General features: G+C 36.6%; 1 protein-coding gene across 2 annotated transcripts in view; it reads left to right on the plus strand.

The window, feature by feature from the left end:
* CEP112 (centrosomal protein 112kDa) overlaps positions 1 to 16,969 on the plus strand; it is a 587,957-nt gene that overhangs the window by 171,379 nt on the left and 399,609 nt on the right. For both annotated transcript variants that reach the window (XM_011992146.1, XM_011992147.1), the window contains one exon: positions 9,248 to 9,327. In XM_011992146.1, the coding sequence (XP_011847536.1) occupies positions 9,248 to 9,327 (80 nt within the window). The remainder of the gene's footprint in view (positions 1 to 9,247; positions 9,328 to 16,969) is intronic.

A 16,969-nucleotide genomic window follows, 5' to 3' on the forward strand; every position in this document is an offset into this window, starting at 1 on the left:
TGAATGTGCATATAGAGGCTGGCAGTCACTGGTCTGCCAGTGCCCCACTCCAGCTGACAAGGGTGAAACCTGCTGTACTACCACTGCTGCTGGCAGATGCAAACAAGCATGAATCACATTGCCACTGCCTGATGAAGCACTTTGGCTGGCACCACTCATTGAAGTGTTGTGGCCATCAGACCAGGAACACTTTGGCCCATTTAACAGAGCAGGTTCCCAACTTTGAGGGACCAGAGAGCAAAGCCAGTGACCCGATACTAGCCCCTTAGAGTTAGAGTATACAGTGTGGGAGTATTGAGCTGAACCTTGGCCCCCTCAAAATCTAGAAATGAAGCCAGTGGATGGACCCCACCTTCCAGTTGATGGAAGCCACAAACCCCCAAAGACATCAGTGGAGATAAAAGCAAAAAACAAAACAACCCCACCATCCAAAGGGCAGCAACTTCAAAGGTTGAAGGGACATGAGCCCACACAGATGAGAAAGAACCAGAGCAAGAACTCTGGCAACTCAAAAAGCCAGAGTGTCTTCTTACCTCCAGACACCCACGGTAGTTCCCCAGCAATGGTTCTGAACCAGGCTGAAATGACAGAAGTAGAATTTAGAATATGAACAGGAATGAAGATGATTGAGATTCAGGCGAATGTTGAAACCCAATCCAAGGATTATAAGGCATACAATAAAATGATACAGGATCTGAAATATGAAAATGCCTTTTTAACAAATAACCAAACTTACCTGATAGAGCTGGACAATTCACTTCACGAATTTCAGAATACAATCACAAGTGCTAACAGTAGAATCAACCAAGCTGAGGAAAGAATCTCAGAGCTTGAAGAATGGCTATCTGAAATAACTAGGTAGACAAAAATACAGAAAAAAAAGTAAAATAAAAACAACTTCAGAGAAATATGGGATTATGTGAAGAGACCAAATCTATGACTTATTGATGTCCCTGAAAGGGAAAGAATGCAAGTAGCTTGGAAAATATACTTCAGGTTATCGTTCATAAAAATTTCCCCAAACTTGCTAGAGAGACCAACATGTAAATTTAGAAAATGCAGAGAACCTTTGCAAAGTACTACACAAGAAGACCATCCCCAAGACATGTGGTTATCAGATTCTCCAAGGTCAAAATAAAAGAAAAAATATTAAAGACAGCTAGAGAGAAGGGGCAAATCACCTACAAAGTGAAGCCCATCAGGATAACAACAAACCTTTCAGAAGAAACCCTACAAATCAGAAGACACTGGGGGCCTACATTCAGCATTCTTAAGGAAGAGAATTTTCAGCCAAGAGTTTTATGTCCAGTCAAACTAAGCTTTATAAGCAAAGGAGAAATAAGATCCTTTTCAGACAAGCAAATGCTAAGGGATTTCATTACCACCAGACCTACCTTACAAGAGGTACTGAAGAGAGTCCTAAACATGGGAAGGATAGACTATTACCAGCCACTACAAAAACACGCTTAAGTACATAGACCAATGACACGATAGAGCAACCACACAAACAAACCTGTAGTACAGCAAGTTTCACCCTTGTCAGCTGGAGTGGGGCACTGGCAGACCAGTGACTGCCACCTCTATATGCACATTCATAGTGGCATCAGTGGCACCATGGAGGGGAGGGGTCACTGGCATCTGTGTGTACATTCACACTGGTGGCAGCATTGGCATAGCAGTGGGTTTCTGGCTAAGGTGGGGCTGGCAAACTCTAGCTGCATAGTAACCAGCTAACAACATGATGTTAGGATGACAGGATCAAATCAGCATATATCAATACTAACCTTGAATGTAAAGGGGCAAAATGCCCTAATTACAAGGCACAGAGTGGCAAGTTGGATAAAGAGGCAAGACCCAATAGTATGCTGTCTTTGAGAGACACATCTCATAGGCAGTGACATCCATAGGCTCAAAGTAAAGGGATGGAGAGAAATCCACCAAGTAAATGGAAAACAGAAAAAGCAAGGGTTGCTATTCTAATTTCAGACAAAACAGCCTTTAAACCAACAAATATCAAAAAAAGACAAAGAAGGACATTACATAATGATAAAGGGCTCAATTCAACAAGAAAACCTAACCTAAATATATATGCACCCAGCACAGGAGCACCCAGACTCATAAAGCAAGTTCTTAGAGATCTCTGAAAAGACTTAGACAACCACTGGATAATGATGGGAGACTTCAATACCCCAAGAGAGAAAACTGACAAAGATATTCAGAACCCAAATTTGACCCTTGACCAAATGCATGTATAGACATCTACATAACACTCCACCCAAAACAACAGAATATATATTCTTCTCATCCGCACATGGCACATACTCTAAAACCAAGCACACAATTGGACACAAAACAATCCTTAGCAAATAAAAAAAGCAAAATTATACCAGCTACACTCTTGGACCATGGTGCAGTAAAAATAGAAATTAATACTAAGAAAATCACTCAAAACCATATAATTACATGGAAATTAAACAACCTGCTCCTGAATGACTTTTGGGTAAATAATGCAATTTAGGCAGAAATCAAGAAATTCTTTAATGAGATTAAAGATACAATGTACCAGAATCTCTGGGATATAGCAAAGGCAGTGTCAAGAGGGAAGTTCATAGTGCTCAGCACTCATATCAGAAAGTTAGAAAGACACCTAATAGTACAACTAGAGCAACGGGAGAAACAAGAGCAAACCAACCCCAAAGCTAGCAGAAGACAAGAAATAACCAAAATTAGAACTGAACTGAAGGAAACTGAGATGTGAAAAACCATACAAGAATACTTCCCAATACTGAACCAGGAATTAACTGAATCCCTGAACAGACCAATAATGAGTTCCATAATTAAATCAGTAATGAAAAGCCTACCAACCAACCAAACAAACAAAAACCAGGGCCAGAGGGATTCACAGCATAATTCTAGCAGATGTGTAAAGAAGAGCTGCTACTATTCCTACTGAAACTATTCCAAAAAATTGAGGGGGAGGAACTCCTTAACTCATCCTGTGAGGTCAGCATCATATTGATACCAAAACCTTACAGAGACATGACAAAAAAAGTAAGCTTCAGGCCAATTTCCTTGATAAACATTGATACAAAAGTCTTCAACAAAATACTAGGAAACCAAATTCAGCAGCACATCAAAAAGCTACTTCACTACAATCAAGTATACTTTATCCCTGGGATGCAAGGTTGACTCAACATGTGGAAATCAATAAATATGATTCATCACATAAACAGAACTAAAGACAAAACCCACAAGATCATCTCAATAGCTGCAGAAAAGGCTTTTGATAAAATCCAGTATCTCTTCATGTTAAAAACTCTCAACAAACTAGGCATTAAAGGAACATACTTCAAAATAATAAGAGCCATCTATGAGAAACTCACAGCCAACATAATACTTAGTGGGCAAAAGCTGGAGACATACCCTTAAAAACCTCAGCAAAGTAAAGATGCCCTCTCTCACCACTCCTAATTAACATAGTACTGGAAAACCTGGCTAGAGCAATCAGGCAGGAGAAAGAAATAAAAGTATCCAAATAGGAAGAGAGGAAGTCAAATATCCCTTTTTGCAGATGATACGATTCTATGCCTAGAAAACCTTATAGTCTTTGCCCCAAACTCCTTGATCTGATAAACAACTTCATCTAATTAAAAAAACTGTATTTTTTCCGGATACAAAATCAGTGTACAAAAATTACTAGCATTCTTACACACCAGCGACATCCAAGCTGAGAACCAAATCAAGAATGCCATTCCGTTCACATTAGCCACAAAAGGAATAAAATACCTCTACCTAACCAGAGAGGTACAAGATTTCTACAATGGGATAAAAAACATTGCTCAATCTAATCAGAGATGACAAAAATAAATCAAAAAACATTTCATGCTCATGGATAGGAAGAATCAATATTGTTAAAATGGCCATACTTCCCCAAACAATTTACAAATTCAGCGGTACTCTTATCAAACCACCAATGACATTCTTCACAGAGTTAGAAAAAAACTGTTTTACAATTCATATAGAACCAAAAAAGACATTGAATAGCCAAGACAATCGTAAGCAAAAAGAACAACCTGGAGGCATCACATTGCCCAACTTCAAACTATAGTATAAGCCTACTGTAACCAAAACAACATGGTACGGTACAAAACAGACACATAGATTATTGGAACATAATAGAGAACCCAGAAATAAGGCTGCATACTTTTAACCATGTGATCTTCAACAAAGTCAACACAAACAAGCAGTGGGGAAAGGACTCCCTTTTCAATGAATGGTGCTGGGATAACTGGCTAGCCATATACAGAATATTGAAACTGGACCCCTTCCCTACACCATAAGCAAACATAAAGTCAATATAGATTAAAGACTTAAATGTAAAACTGAAAACTATAAAAATCCTGAAAGTTTACCTGGAAATTACCATTCTGGATATACAAAGTGGCAAAGATTTACAATCAACAGAGTGAAGAAGCAAACTACAGAATGGGAGAAAATATTTGCAAACATTTATCTGATAAGGGACTAATATCCTAAATGTATAAGGAATTAAAACAAATTTATAGCAAAAACACAAATAACATGGTGTTTAAAAAATGGGCCAAGGACCTGAATAGACACTTTTCCAAAGAAGATATACAAATAACAGGTATATGAAAAAGTCTAGACATCATTAATCATCAAGGAAAGGCAAATCAAAACTACAATGAAATATTACCTCATACTTGTTAGAGTGGCTTTTGCTAACACACACATATACACGCGCACACACACACACAGACACACACACATACCCCAAAGGGATAACAAGTGTTGGCCAGGATGTGGAGGAAAGAGAGCTTCTGTACTCTGGTGGTGGGAATGTCATTATGGCAAACAGTATGGAAGTACCTCAAAAAATTAAAAATAGCACTACCATATCATTCAGCAATTTCCACTTCTGGATTTATATCCAAAGGAAATGAAATCAGTATGTTTAAGAGATATCTACATTCCTATGTTCATTGCAGCACTATTCACAAGAGCCAAAATACAGAATCAAGCTAAGTATTTGTCTATGGGTGAATGGGATTGACCTAAGTGTTCATCTGTGGATGGAAGAAACTGTGGTATATATACACAGTGGAATAGTATGCAGCCTTAAAAAAGAAAATCCTGTCATTTGTAATAACATGGAAGGTCCTGGAGGACAAGTACTGCATTATCTCACTTATACGTGAAATCTGAAGTAACAATCAAACTCCTAGAATCAGATAATAGAATGGTGGTTACTAGGGGCTGGGTGGGGAGGGATGTCAGAGAATGGGTAGATGCTGTTGAAAGGGTACAGAGTTTTAGTTTAGGCTGGTCACAGTGGCTCATGAGTATAATCCCAGCACTTTTGGATGCCAAGAGAGGTTCACTTGAGGGCAGGCATTTTATACCAGACTGGGCAACATAGTGAGACCCTGATTCTAAAAAAATATTATCCAGATGTGGTGGTACATGCCTGTAGTCCTAGCTACCTGGGGGGCTGATGTGGGAGGATCACTTGAGCTCAGCAGTTTGAGGTTACAGTGAGCTATCATTGTGCCACTGTACTCCAGCCTGGGTGGCAGTGAGACCCTGTCTCAAAAAAACAAAAAAGTTTTAGACAGGAGGAATAAGTATCTGGAGATATAACATGATTATTATTATTAATAATAATCTGTAGTATAATTGAAAATTGCTAAGAGAACAAACTTTAAATGTTCTCATCACAAAAATAAGTCTATATATGATATGATGACTATGTGAATTAGCTTGATTTAATATTTCTACAATGTGTACATGTATCAAAACTTCACGCATATCATATGCTGTCTCTTATACACATCTAGATGTGTATAAGAGACAGGTATGGAAGTACCTCAAAAAATTAAAAATAGCACTACCATATCATTCAGCAATTTCCACTTCTGGATTTATATCCAAAGGAAATGAAATCAGTATGTTTAAGAGATATCTACATTCCTATGTTCATTGCAGCACTATTCACAAGAGCCAAAATACAGAATCAAGCTAAGTATTTGTCTATGGGTGAATGGGATTGACCTAAGTGTTCATCTGTGGATGGAAGAAACTGTGGTATATATACACAGTGGAATAGTATGCAGCCTTAAAAAAGAAAATCCTGTCATTTGTAATAACATGGAAGGTCCTGGAGGACAAGTACTGCATTATCTCACTTATACGTGAAATCTGAAGTAACAATCAAACTCCTAGAATCAGATAATAGAATGGTGGTTACTAGGGGCTGGGTGGGGAGGGATGTCAGAGAATGGGTAGATGCTGTTGAAAGGGTACAGAGTTTTAGTTTAGGCTGGTCACAGTGGCTCATGAGTATAATCCCAGCACTTTTGGATGCCAAGAGAGGTTCACTTGAGGGCAGGCATTTTATACCAGACTGGGCAACATAGTGAGACCCTGATTCTAAAAAAATATTATCCAGATGTGGTGGTACATGCCTGTAGTCCTAGCTACCTGGGGGGCTGATGTGGGAGGATCACTTGAGCTCAGCAGTTTGAGGTTACAGTGAGCTATCATTGTGCCACTGTACTCCAGCCTGGGTGGCAGTGAGACCCTGTCTCAAAAAAACAAAAAAGTTTTAGACAGGAGGAATAAGTATCTGGAGATATAACATGATTATTATTATTAATAATAATCTGTAGTATAATTGAAAATTGCTAAGAGAACAAACTTTAAATGTTCTCATCACAAAAATAAGTCTATATATGATATGATGACTATGTGAATTAGCTTGATTTAATATTTCTACAATGTGTACATGTATCAAAACTTCACGCATATCATATGTATATACAATTTGTCATTTGTCAATTAAAATAAATTTTAAAAACACCGTGTTGTATACCACAAAAGTGTATATATTTTTTGCCAATTATATGGCAATAAAGCTGGAAAAGCCATTTTCTCTCTCTATGTATCAATCTGTCAGAACATGGAGGAGTTGGGGATAGTAACAAAATGCCATGTATAAAAAGTAACATAAAAAATTAGGAAACAGGAAAAAATGGCATAAATAATAATATTTTAGTGCTAGCAATAAATCTAAGAACATCCTCTATTAAAAGAAGAAAGTGTATGATTTGGGCTGAATTCAGCTTGCAGGAGAACTTGACTAACAAAGAACGATTAAAGCAAAAGGATAGGTAAATATGTGTAAGTAAACACCAGTGTAAGATAACATTTCACTTATTAGTTTCTCCATTTAACTTTCTTCTGAATTGTCCTTCCCCCAACCTTTTACTTGAATACATTTACTTTTCTCTGTGTGTTTTTCCTAAGCTGCTGGGTGATTTTTCACTTAAGATTTTATTGTTTACTGATATAAAAACATGTTTCCAGGATCTTTGCATTAGGCTGTATCTGAATTTCATTTTGAGGTTTTAGTCTTTGACTCTCCACGTTAAAAAGACTAGTTTTGCATTGAAATGGTGCTTTTGGTGCTTTAGTAATGTTTGTACTCCAGTGTAGTGTGCTTACTATGTGCCAAACACTGTAATGCATATTAGGGATCCAAAATAATAATTTGAGACTTGAACATGTTAAAAACTTGAACAACAGACTTCTTTTTCCCCCATGTAAAATAAAATAAATGTAGTGGCAAAGTTTGCAAGGCAAGTTGGTCTTTCTCTTTCTCATAAGACAAATAGTCTTTATGAGATACTTTAAATTTACCATTTAAAATATGGGGGAGAGTGGCTACTGGTTTCTAATTCTCTTGCTTTTTCTTCTCTGCCTCTCGGTGTATTCTTAGTTTTGAGATTATCATCATAGCAGCCCATAGAAGCTTTTCGATATTATCTTGGAAAATTTCCTGTCTACCTTCACTTTCTTTTAGTTTATAAGCGAACTGATTTTATTAATGTATTTATTTACTAAAACACTGAGAGAAGAAATCCAAAAGAATTTTAAAAAGAAGAGGTTAAAGATAGGGTTGAGTTAAACAGGTCTCTATTTAAACTGATATAAATAGCTAACTACAGGTATTTTTGGCTAGCCCTGATTCAGTTTGATATGGTTTGTCGCAGTGTATTTGTGTTTTGTTGTTGTTCTTGTCATTTCTCTCTTGAACCTATTGGCCACTCGTTTCCCTTTCTGCCTCACCTTGCTTACCAGCAGGTCTGGAGTGGGTATTCCCGCCCCACCAAGTAACTCGAGCTTTCCTGCCTCCCCTCCCAGCTGGGCTCTGCATCCTCAGTTGCCATGTATGTGGAGCCATGGCTGCTGTTTCATTCCTTCCTTTTCGTCCACTGTACCAAAGTTTCCCTTTTATATTTTAAGATCCGTATAATGTCCACATTGGTTGTGTTTATCTGCATATGGATATGAAGAGCTTTTTGTGAAGACAGATTTTTTTTTTTTTTTTTTTTGAGATGGAGTCTCACTCTGTTGCCCAGGCTGGACTGCAGTGGTGCGATCTTAGCTCACTGCAACCTCTGTCTCCCAGGTTCAAGCGATTCTCCTTCCTCAGCCTCCTGATTAGGTGGGATTACAGGCATGCACCACCAAGCCAGGCTAATTTTTGTATTTTTAGTACAGACAGGGTTTCATCATGTTGGTCAGGCTGGTCTCGAACTCCTGACCTTGTGATCTGCCTGCCTCGGCCTCCCAAAGTGCTGGGATTACAGGCATGAGCCACTGTGCCAGGCTGAAGACAAATTTTCATTTAGCGCTTGTTATTGATGCTGCCATCTCATTTACTCGAATGATCCACATTTGGGAAAGAGGTAGACATGGTGGGTGGGGAGGGATGGCAGTTTCCTTCCAAACTCAGTAAATGGTTATACAAATTATTCCCAGCTGTGGAAGAGAAGACCATTTCATCATAAACATTATGTGTTCAGGGAATATAGACACATTGTTTATTGTATTCTCTTGAATCTTGTAAGATTTTTCTTTGATTAAAATATAATTTTAAAAATCAAAAATGTTCCTTTTTTTCATTTTCTTTTAACTTATGAATTTATTTTAAAAGAATTCACCTGCAGGTAGACTCAAGAAATTCACTTTGAACAGAAAATAGGTATTTGATCATAGTATTGAAATCATTCTATGGTAGACCAAGTTTCTATCGTGAAATATCTAAATCTAATTTAATATTAAAAATGGATTTGTGATCACTGACTATTTCATTGTTTGTATGTCTCTTTTAAGTAAACTTTACTTGTCTTCCAATAAATTTTCCATGTTCTTGTCATGGCAGGCTCATGACTTACAGAGTGAACTTGATAAAGGAAAAGAAGATACTCAAAAGAAAATTCATAAATTTGAGGAAGCTTTGAAGTGAGTAAAATTGTAATGCATTTGATTTAAAACTACCCTTTATTAAACTGTGAGCCAAATTAAGTAACTGGGACCTAAACACTATCTTTTTATAAGAGCTTTGCTATGGATTAGTTTGCATCGGTTTTCCATCACAAATCTCTATCTTCAGGATTTTATTACTAGCCAGTAATTTTTTTTTAAAAAAAGAAAAATCAGTTCAGCTGTTTTTAAGTGATAGGAATGTAAGAAAATAGAACTTAGTGGTTTCAGATGCTTTCTCCCTCTTAAACAAAAACAGATTTTTTAAAAAATGAAATTTTGGTCTTAGGACATTTAGAAATTCCTCTGTAGATTTTGTTGAGCAATTTGAGAAATGAAATGTTTCAGTTGTTATATTTGAAAATGGATTACTACACAGGCATTATTTAGGAAAGGTTTTGTCTTACGATATACTTGGTATTTTAGCGTTTTAGTGTACTTAGGCATACATTAAAATATTAGATTTTACTTGTCTTCTCCATTCATTTACTAAACTGATTGGGTCCTCCTATTACTAGATTTGACCTTGCAGTTTTTAGCTGAAAAAACATTGATTCATTTAGATAACTTAAAATGTAAATTACTGTGAGGACTGAACTCAGTAAATATTGAGTTCCCACCATGTGTCAGCCAGTGTGTAGTACATTCCCACAGAACCATACAATTTGGTTGGAGAGATATTCAAGACATTTGGCAATTTGGTGCAGAATGATAAAAGTTTAATTGGAGGAAGGTCAATAGGTTGACTGACCCAAAAAAGCGATTTAAGAGGAGAAGCTTTCTTGAGCTCAGTATACCTAGCTAACTCCCAGAGAATCAGTAATTTTATTTTACTTGCTTCTCTAAACCTCCAAATAAGAATGACTTACAGAAAGGCCAAAAAGAATACCCAAGATCAAATACATCGAATTCTGCCTAGGAAGATGGCATAACCATTCCTTCTCTTTCACTTTGCTTGTTAATAAAATATATTGGCTCAGTTCCTGAATAGAACATTTTAATGTGATTTGTAAACTATGGCATCACAAGATATCCATTTTTTTAATCTACAGAGGGACTTATTTGTTTACCTTGTCAATATGAATTAGATGAAATCAGGAGAGAACAATAATATTCATTAGGTATTAAGTTAAATAAATCTCGAACAAAACTAGGGCAGTCTTGCTTTTTTTTTTTTTTTTTTTCCCCGAGATGGAGTCTCACTCTGTCACCCAGGCTGGAGTGCAATGGCGTGATCTCAGCTCACTGCAACCTCCGCCTCTTGGGTGCAAATGATTCTTCTGCCTCAGCCTCCTGAGTAGTTGGGATTACAGACACGTGCCGCCATGCCCGAATAATTTTTGTATTTTTTTTTTTTTTTAGTAGAAACTGGGTTTCACTGTGTTGATCAGGCTGGTCTCGAACTCCTGACCTCGTGATCCGCCTGCCCTGGCCTCCCAAAGTGCTGGGATTACAGGTGTGAGCCACCACACCTGGCCCAGTCTTGCTTTTTTTCTCTTTAAAATAATTAACAGCTTTCTTCATGAAGATTTCTCCATGAACTTCATGAAATGTACCATACTTTTCCTCTCTTGTTCTACTTTGCCTTTGTTCTTTTTAAATTTCTTTATCCTTTCTTCATTTCTTCATTGGTTTATGGATTTATATTTTATAAGTCTGAGGAAGAGGTAATTTCTTTAAATCAGCGGTCCTCAAATTTTTTGGCACCAGGGACTGGTTTCATGGAAGACAAGTTTTCCATGGATAGGGGGTGGGTGGGGAATGGTTTTGCGATGAAACTGTTCCACCTCAGATCATCAGGCATTAGATTCTCATAAGGAGTGTGCAAGCTAGATCTCCTGTTGGCTCAGTTCACAGTAGGGTTCACGCTCCTGTGAGAATCTAGTGCTGCTGCTGATCTGTCAGAAGGCGGAGCTCAGGTGGCAATGCTGGCTTGCCCAGGGTTCACCTCCTGCTGTGGCCTGGTTCCTAACAGGCCATGGACCTGTATGGTGCTTGGGGATTTGGGACCTTTGCTTTAAATAGCGGTAAGACAACAAATACTTGTTTCTTACCTACAATGTTTACATGTTGTAATATCATACTAATGGAAATAAAAGGTTGAGAAGACAGCTCAAGATGTAATGATGTTCTTAATGATTTTCCAGTCCAGGTTAGGCATTGGAAGTACTTAGAATAACTAGGTATTAACCTGTTGACCATAACAGCAATTAAAGTTCAGAAAGATCTTTTCAGTGTAATATTAGGAGTTTATGTATGTAACAATATAGTATCTTTTAGTGGTGCTGGTAGATAGTCAAAGAGCCCTGAAGTTTCTGCAGTTTTCTATATACAATATAATCATTTTCTGAGCCAAGTAACCCTCTTTAGGTACTTCAAAGGTCTTTGCCAAAATACTGAATTTTACTTGGAGTTAAAAGAAGATATTTTAGAATGTTAAATAAAATTATTCTGTAGATTATTTATCCATCTTCCATATAGTTAATACTTTCATTTTGGCTAAATGTCTGAATGATCTTAACAGTACAGTCCCCAGCATAGTAATAATAATGTAGTCTGAAAGTAAAAGGCTAAATTATTGTGAGGTCTAACTTCAAAGTAAACAGCACAAGTTGGCTGTTTTCCCAAAGGAGAATATTGTGATTGCTACTGCTTTTGAATCTAAGAATAGCATTAGATCTGCTTGGCCCAGAGACAATTCCATTTTGCTACAAGACAGCTTTGTGATGTAGAAATTTGCCTTTACTATTAACAAATTTTTTTCCTTAAAAATACACAAAGATGGAAAATTTCAGTTTTAGAATGTAGTGCTGCTATTCATTCATGTAGTTATTCTTTCTTTCATTTAATAAGAGTTTGTTTCTTCTGTGCGTGTTGAACATATAGTAGAGAGGCTATCAGAGAAAACAGGAATATATAAATATAAATTTGTATGCATATGAAAACATGATACATGCTGTATAAGGCAAAATACTTTAAAAACATAAGGTAATGGCAAGATGGACTAGTAATGGGAGGCATCTCAGAGAAGGAAAAGTCTTTAACTGAGTTGTGAAGGAAAAGTGGAGAATAAATTATCCTGGGAGTTTGGTGCCATCCTCTCCTGTCTCTGTAGAGATGCTGGCCTCTACTAGTTTTGTCTCTTTCTATTTCCCAGCTCTCTTTCTTCATCTTGTTACATTACCAGATATACTCTTTTCTTTTCTCCTTTCCTTTTCTCCTAAGGACTTCTAAGTGTCAAGTTCTTTGATTCTCTCAGATTATAGAATTATGCGACCATGTAGGGATAGTCTTGTGAATTGGGATAATATATAATGTGTTTGAGATGTTAATGGAAAAGTTGAGTGGCTTTATTCTGGCATAGTAATTGTATCAGAGGCAAAAAGGCTGGGAACTGTTCTATGAGAGGATGATGTACTTGATATTTATACTGTCTCCAAGCAATCGAAACTGTCAACTCATCTTTGGGTTAGAGCTCAAGTTGATATTTCAGAACCTATCATTATTTAAGAAGAAGGATTGTAGTTAGCATTTTTCACTTTAAATGCTAACTCATTAAAGCTCATTTGCGTGTTGCTATTGTTTCTAAGAAATGAAACTAGTTTAATGTTGTTACCTTACTATTCTTTTCAATTTTTGTTCTACATATGTATTAAACACTTTTGCTTCCTATTTAGTTTTTACTGTAGAAAATAATTTTAATAACCTCCAGAAATGAAAAGTTATCTGAAACTTTAATGGTATGAGTTGTACATGTTCATTTTTCATTTTTCAAAGATAAGTTATTAAAGCATATGGGGAACTAAATAGACTCTAATGAGAGGAAGATGATGGTATAAAACCAAATAACTGTATTTTCGGAGGAGCTAAAATTCATAAACAACAAATGTGGATATTATAAGTTTGGCTAATTTTTAAGTTTTTGGTGCTGTAAACATAATAAAGCATTATTTTGAGACAGTGTATAGTCTATTTTAAAGTATTCGATTAAAACTTCCAAAACCATCTCTTTGATTAACTTTTTCAAACTCTGTTTTTATAATAAAATACAAAAATGCCTTAACATATTTATTCTGATATTTTAAACTCCTTTTGCATTGTCATAAACATTCTAAATATTTTTAACCCTGACACTAATATGGACAAGCTTTCTATTTTTCAGTTAGTATTAAATATATGTACAGTAGTAGTTCACTAGAATATGAAAAGAAACACAACCTACAGAATGGGAGAAAATATTTGCAAACTATGCATCTGACAAAAGTCTAATATCCAACATTTATAAGGAACTCAAACAAATTTACAATTAAGAAAACCCATTAAAAAGTGGGCAAAGAACATGAATAGACTTCTCAAAAGAAGACATACGTGTGGTCAACCATCGTATGAAAAAACGCTCACGCACACCACGCTGGTTTGCTGCCACCACTGCCACCATCGTGCCAGCCCCTCAGGTCTCCCTGAGGCTGGGTGATGCTCCAGAGTAGGAGACAAGCCCATTTGGGAGCAGACTGGATCCAGCTTCATTCAACATTGCTACCAGTTATTTGATAAAGATAGAACCCAACTAGACGCAATTTACATTGATGCGTCATGCCTTACGTCGGAAGGACAACAGTTCCATGGGAAAGCCGCCACTGTGGAGAAGTTGTCTAGCCTTCCATTCCAGAAAATCCAGTACAGCCTCACGGCACGGGACTATCAGCCCATGCCGCATAGCTGCATCATCAGCATGGTTGTGGGCCAGCTTAAGACGTGAAGATCCCATCATGGGGTTCCACCACATGTTCCTATTAAAGAACACCAACGATGCTTGGGTTTGCGCCAATGACGCGTTCAGACTTGCCCTGCACAACTTCGGCTGACCTCCCCTCAGCCAAGCACGCTGTTTCCTCCTCTGTCCTCTTCCCAATACTATTCCAACTCCTCCAGATGCTCCAGATATCATGCACAAATGAGCAGCGCCGCGGTGAGAGTGGGCGCAGTGCTCTGCTGCCACTGAGGTGTTATGCTTGATGTTTGGACGCTAGACTAGTTGCATTTGATGGGATAAGTTAGTGTCGTACCAGCGCATGCCTTGGAAAGACTTAAGTAATGCAAAAGTTGTCCTTTTTTTTTTTTTTTTTAAATCTACTGACAAGTTGCTCTAGTAATCCAAAGAAGTGAAGGAGAAAGCAGCTGCTTAACTACCCAGACATTGATTTCTTCAGATGTTTCAATGCCTGATGATACAATAAAACCACAAACATTTTCTTAACAGTTTTTTTTAAAAAAGCAAAAAAGCAAAAAAGGTCAACATCACTGAGCATTAGAGAAATGCAAATCAAAACCACAATGAGATACCATCTTACATCAGTCAAAATGGTTATTACTAAAAAGGCAAAAACAACAACAACAACAACAACAACAAAAAACAGATACCAGTGAGGTTGCAGAGAAAAAGGAACACTTATACACTGTTGGTGGAAGTGTAAATTAGTTGAGCCATTGGAAGACAGTGTGGCAATTCCTCAAAGACCTAAAAACAGAAGTACCATTTGACCCAGCAATCCTATTACTGAGAAGTACCCAAAGGAATAGAAAATCATGTTCTATTATAAAGACACATGCACGTGTACGTTTATTGCAGCAATATTCACAATAACAAAGACATGGAATCAACCTAAATGCCTATCAATGATAGATTGGATAAAGAAAATGTGGTACATATACACCATGGAATACTATGCAGCCGTAAAAAAGAATGAGATCATGTCCTTTGCAGGAACATAGCTTGAGCTGGAGGCCATTTTCCTTAACAAACTAATGCAGGAATAGAAAACCAAATACTGCATGTTGTCACTCATAAGTGGGAGCTAAATGATGAGAACACATGGACGTATAGAGGGGAACAACACACACGGGGTCCTATGGCAGGATGGAGGATGGGAGGAAGGAGAGGATCAGGAAAAATAACTAATGGGTACTAAGCTTAATACCTGGATGATGAAATAATCTGTACAAAAACCCCATGACACAAGTTTACCTATATAACAAACCTGCACATGTACCCCAGACTTAAAAGTTAAAAAAAATGCTTTCAGGATTATATCACTTTAATAATGAGTAAATATAGGAAAAATAATTTAGTAATTTCTATTGGAGTTCATTTCAGCAAGTTCCTGCATTTATAAAACACTGATATAGTGAAAGTTTTATAAGAAATGATGAATAAAATATTTGTCTTTAGTTCTAGAACAGACTTAAATGACTTATAGTATAAACATATTAACAAGTAATTACAATATAACAAACATGTAGACAATGGTAGATATTGTACCAGATATAAAAGTATTACTGTATTTAAATTCTAAATTTGCTTTGACTTGAACTCTTTTAGGTGGTTTTGGGAACAGTTTGAATTTAGTGTGGGTTAAGAGCATGGACTCTGGACCCAGTTGTTACCCTTCCAATTTCTAACTTAAATTACTAACTGTGTGACCTTAGGCATGATGCTTAATTTCCATGTGATTAGGCTTTACATCTGTAACATGAGGATAATAATAAGATCTTCCTTCTAAGATTGTTGAGAGGCTTAGAAGAGTTTACATAAAGCATATAGAATAGTGTCTGTTATATAGATGTATTATTAATATTATTGTTATAAGGACTCTATTATATATGTATATTAGCTCTGTTTACTTAGTTTCTTATTGCCTTGTAAAATCATATCAACAGGTTCTCCAGAAGAAGTAATCTTTTCCTGGCATCAGTTGCTTTTTCTTTTGAAAGAAAATAGCTTTATTGAGGTATAATTCTTACACCATAAAAATAACTTGTTTTAAGTGCACAGTATATGATTTTTAGTAAATTCACAGAGTTTTGTGTTTTGTAACCATCACCATAATTCAATTTTAGAACATTTTCTTTTTTTTTCTTTTTTGAGACGAGGCCTTACTCTGTCACCCAGAGTAAGGTGTTGAGAGTGTGTGTATAAATGCATTGAAAGGGATCTTGACATTATATTTATATAAAAACATACATATATACATATGTTTTATAGCTTATGACAATAATAAAGACAAAATAAACCAATAAAGTTTTAGAAGGAAGAATTATAATAAAACATTAATGGTAGTTAAATATTGTATGCTCACCCTAGTTGGGAAGCATATAAGGTTTTAAAAAATTTATTTATGTTTTGCATATATTTTTAATTAAACGTGTCCAAGGATTCCTCAAGGTCCTGAGATACTTTCAATTTGTCCCAAATCACTTAAGCCAGTAAGGGGTGGAGCAGAGTATAAATCAACTTTCTGGAAATAGCTAAAAATCTATTTTGAGTTTTTGACTGAACAGCCTTCTGTGTATTTCATATAATAAATGGAGAGTTGTCAGGGATGACACACTTTTGTTTAAACAGGTGAGAGTTTTTCTCACCTATAATGAAAGGACACCCTACCACAGCCTGTTAAGAGAGGCCATTAGGAGGCTTATGGAATATAGAATAGGAAAGAGAGCTTTTTAATAAGTGTATGATTATTATTATTGTTATTATTTTAGACGGAGTCTCACTCTGTCACCCAGGCTGGAGTGCAGTGGCGTAATCTCAGCTCACTGCAACCTTCGCCTCCCAGGTTCA

Source organism: Mandrillus leucophaeus, unplaced genomic scaffold (genome assembly GCF_000951045.1).
Source record: "Mandrillus leucophaeus isolate KB7577 unplaced genomic scaffold, Mleu.le_1.0 Scaffold404, whole genome shotgun sequence".
NCBI lineage: Eukaryota > Metazoa > Chordata > Mammalia > Primates > Cercopithecidae > Mandrillus > Mandrillus leucophaeus.